Consider the following 3,241-nt stretch of genomic DNA (forward strand, 5'->3'; position numbering starts at 1 on the left):
ACTAATAAAGCACAACCATATTAATTATGATTACCATATTCTTCATCAAAGGTAAATCTATTCAGTAAAAATATAGGTCTATTTTACATTCCCCTTAATATATTCAAGTTTACAAATAAATTTAATAATTGTTTTATTTTAAATCAATATAAAACTTTTGCATTCAAAGATTACTAGATGAATTAAAATTACAAAGCTTTGAAAGGTAGTGGTAGAAGAGGTGGTGTGTTTTATATCGAAATACACAAAATTTGATTTTCCAAAAGTATACGGAATTTTGAAAGTAAAAAAAAAGTGGCACAAGGTTACAATTCCACAAAAAAATAAACCATCCTTTATTTCACACGTACATACATTTCATTGCAATTCATGGCAACAAATGCTGATCAAGCGTGCATCGCCGAATTACAAGAGGAAAATTGTACAAACGTGACGAATTGCGCCATGAGGACTGAAACCCTAATTTCGAACCTTACCTTCACAGACCAGAACGCAAGGCCAAGGTAAGGCATTGCAGCTTCGCTTGCAATCTCACAGCTGCGCGTGAAGCTCCGCTATCTGCGAGGTGGGTTTTGTACAGAGCGTGTCGCAGAGGTCGAGCTGCTCGTTCACGTCGCAGTAAATCGAAAGAGCTCCGCTGGAGAGGTGGGTGGTGAGCATGGGAAGCTTACCCGAGAGCCATGAGCACGTCCACCAGCTTCACGTGCCAGCCTTTGCCAGTTTGTCTCCAGCGATCGGCGTTGGGGTCTAAAGATTCCGGATCTTTGATGTCAGCGCGAGACTTTGACATATTCGGAGTCGAAATGCCATAGTAAGCATCTCGCTTCTGTATACTTGGGTCGGGGATTCGACCTGGGTCCTCTTTCTGGGGAGACATCATCAGCGAGGGCGGCCCCATGGGCAGCACGTCACCTGTTTGCACACAGCGTCGTCAGTTACATGCTGCTCTGGCCAAGCAGACAGCACTCAAGGATGCTGATCTTATGGTTGGATCATAGCTTCGTTTTGGGGTGAGGAATCTTGTAAACCATGCCTACCTTGGTCGAATTGCCATGTGCACCAGAATTTCCCATAGGTGCTTGCCAAACCCTTGAGTTCCTGCTTCTGTATCACTTCCGGCACGCCTGGATTCACCCATAGGCCTTCCTTGATCTATTGTCACAGCTGCCCTCGTGTCAACTGCTGGCTAACAGTACATGAAATTTACTTCACATCACTGCTTCTAACGACGAGTTGACCAGAAGTTTCAGTTTCCAGAGGGTTTATATATCATGGTTCATCGAGAACAGCGGCATGGATACTGTTATGCCTATTTTTCAAATTGGAAAGAAGCTACTTACTTCAAATGCATGAGAGTGCCATAGCTGCTTCTCCTCCTGTGGGAATGTCTTGAAAACCTTTTCCGAGATGACGTACTCCACTCCTGCATTTTATTCAACAATAATGTCCGGTTCATCGAGAAGAATGTCATGTAAAAACATTAATTAATTAATGTACACAAGCCAGAAACAAATTGACTAACATCCCTAGTAGGCTAGAATCCTCAAACCAATATGAATTGTTCAACGAAACTGATCTCTGGATCCAGTGGAGTGGACCTAAGCGAACGACAGGAAACGAAGGGAACTTCGAAAAAATAGTGTGGATACTAAGTTGTTTTGGGAAGTAAGAGTTGAAATTATTACCAATCAAACGAGCATTAGCCTGATCGGAATCGTAAACAGCGCATTGCAAAAAATCGTCGTTGAGACGGGCAGCGTAGTGGTGCGTCTCGATTTTGCGTTTCATGTTCTGCGAGAAGATCGCCCATGTGCAGATGTGCTGCTCGAGGTAACCACAACCGTCCCGAATGTGATTAGAAAAGGAATTAACATCAGCACAAGTGCATGAACGCCAATCAAAATTCTGCAACAGTCCTAGGAATCAACATTTTTCAAAGCTTGAACAGAGCTTTCTAGCTAATACAGCAGCGTTGCACGACTCCCACAACCAATTGCTATGACACATGAAGCTAGCCATTAGTAGGAAAATTTCAAAGAATTGTATCAACGAATCGAACTCATGTAAGAGACAAAAAAGCAAACCAGGAGCCCACTTGCTGAAACGCTTGAATCGGCTTCAGCTTCTGCAGAATCCCAGCTCCTGCATCCACAACTTTCGAAGTAAGAGTCTTAGCACCGCCTGGCACATCGTCGGGTATGGATGCACCGCATCCATGGGTGACCATTTCCAAAAAACCTTGAGGCAAGTGATCTCTTGGATGGAATTCGACAGAGCCTGCTTCAAAAACCGCTTGCAAAGTAAGCCTCAACTTCCAAGACGTACTCACATCAATCAGAAACTCGCAATCCAACTACGAACGAGTACATTTTTGCACAACAAGCAATGCCACGAGGAACACTATCAGTGTTAGCGTTGTATCAAGAGTCGAACCGGACGCAGCAACTGAGTTAACCAAATCCGTGACGCATCAGTGGCTTGAATCCCAAGGGTTCAATCAAGTCTTATCATCAAGGCGATGCGGAACGGAGCGTAGAATTGGGTAACGTTGAGTTGCGTTGCGGGCCTTTTCACATGCTATGTGCCACTTGGTGGTCTGCTCTTTCAGACCACGTGGCACTCCCAATGCAAAATCTGGACCGGTTGATGTGCTTGGTCATAGCTTTGGCAATCGGGGTTATTGTCTTCAAACCCTAATTTTCTTAACATTTGATAAATTTTACATGGTGGAGTTTTACGAGTTTGATATTTCCACCCATAGTTCTACTATATTCACTTAGCATTGTATTGTATTTACCACGTTGTTGTTGTTGTTGTAGTGGTTTTATCATCAAAGATAATTTTGCTTTGATTAGTGCATCAATAGAGAAATCTAAAGATCTTTGATTTCTTAGTATTTGTTAATATAATTTTTATTTTTATTTTTTTTAGTTTTATATGACTATCTTAAATTTCAAAAAGAATTATTATTGATTTATATCTTTTATTATAATAACATCTAATATATATAATATCAAAGTTTGATTTTCATAAAAAGAAGGTTGAGTATTATTATTTTCAAATACAAAAGCTATTTAGAAGTTGCAAATTATTTTGTTTTAAAATTATTAATATATATATATATATATATATATATATATTGCTTATATAGTTTTTTTTATTTTACCAAAGATCTTGATATTTTTTTGATAATTATACACATAATTTTTTTGATGATTATAAAGAATTTTATTTCAAAAAT

At 39.8% G+C, this 3,241-nt stretch overlaps 1 protein-coding gene across 3 annotated transcripts; it reads right to left on the reverse strand.

Annotated features, from left to right (window-relative positions):
- Positions 1–311: 311 nt before the first annotated feature.
- On the reverse strand, positions 312–2,550 carry LOC112277245 (oil body-associated protein 2B). 3 transcript variants are annotated; one of them, XM_024509361.3, is made up of 6 exons: positions 2,434–2,550; positions 2,096–2,277; positions 1,686–1,821; positions 1,341–1,423; positions 1,038–1,152; positions 312–912 (listed from the first exon to the last, which is right to left on the reverse strand). In XM_024509361.3, the coding sequence occupies exons 2-6, from the start codon at positions 2,225–2,227 to the stop codon at positions 668–670; spliced, it is 711 nt and encodes a 236-aa protein (XP_024365129.1). In that variant the 5' UTR covers positions 2,228–2,277; positions 2,434–2,550; the 3' UTR covers positions 312–667. The 3 variants fall into 3 exon arrangements, with proteins under 3 accessions (XP_024365129.1, XP_024365130.1, XP_090103753.1); XM_024509362.3 differs by having other exon boundaries at positions 2,085–2,142; positions 2,330–2,464; XM_090247627.1 differs by lacking the exon at positions 2,434–2,550 and having other exon boundaries at positions 2,096–2,368.
- Between the last annotated feature and the right edge of the window lie 691 nt (positions 2,551–3,241).

The sequence above is a fragment of the Physcomitrium patens genome, chromosome 25 (assembly GCF_059467195.1).
Source record: "Physcomitrium patens ecotype Gransden chromosome 25, ASM5946719v1, whole genome shotgun sequence".
NCBI classification, from domain to species: Eukaryota; Viridiplantae; Streptophyta; class Bryopsida; order Funariales; family Funariaceae; genus Physcomitrium; species Physcomitrium patens.

Excerpts from the sequence above, each read along its gene's own strand:
- LOC112277245 (XM_024509361.3), bottom strand. The coding sequence starts at position 2,227 with ATGGTCACCCATGGATGCGGTGCATCCATACCCGACGATGTGCCAGGC. Across the intron at positions 1,424-1,685 it reads GGCTAATGCTCGTTTGATTG|GAGTGGAGTACGTCATCTCG; the intron begins GTAATAATTTCA and ends AATAAAATGCAG. Across the intron at positions 913-1,037 it reads CACATGGCAATTCGACCAAG|GTGACGTGCTGCCCATGGGG; the intron begins GTAGGCATGGTT and ends GTGTGCAAACAG.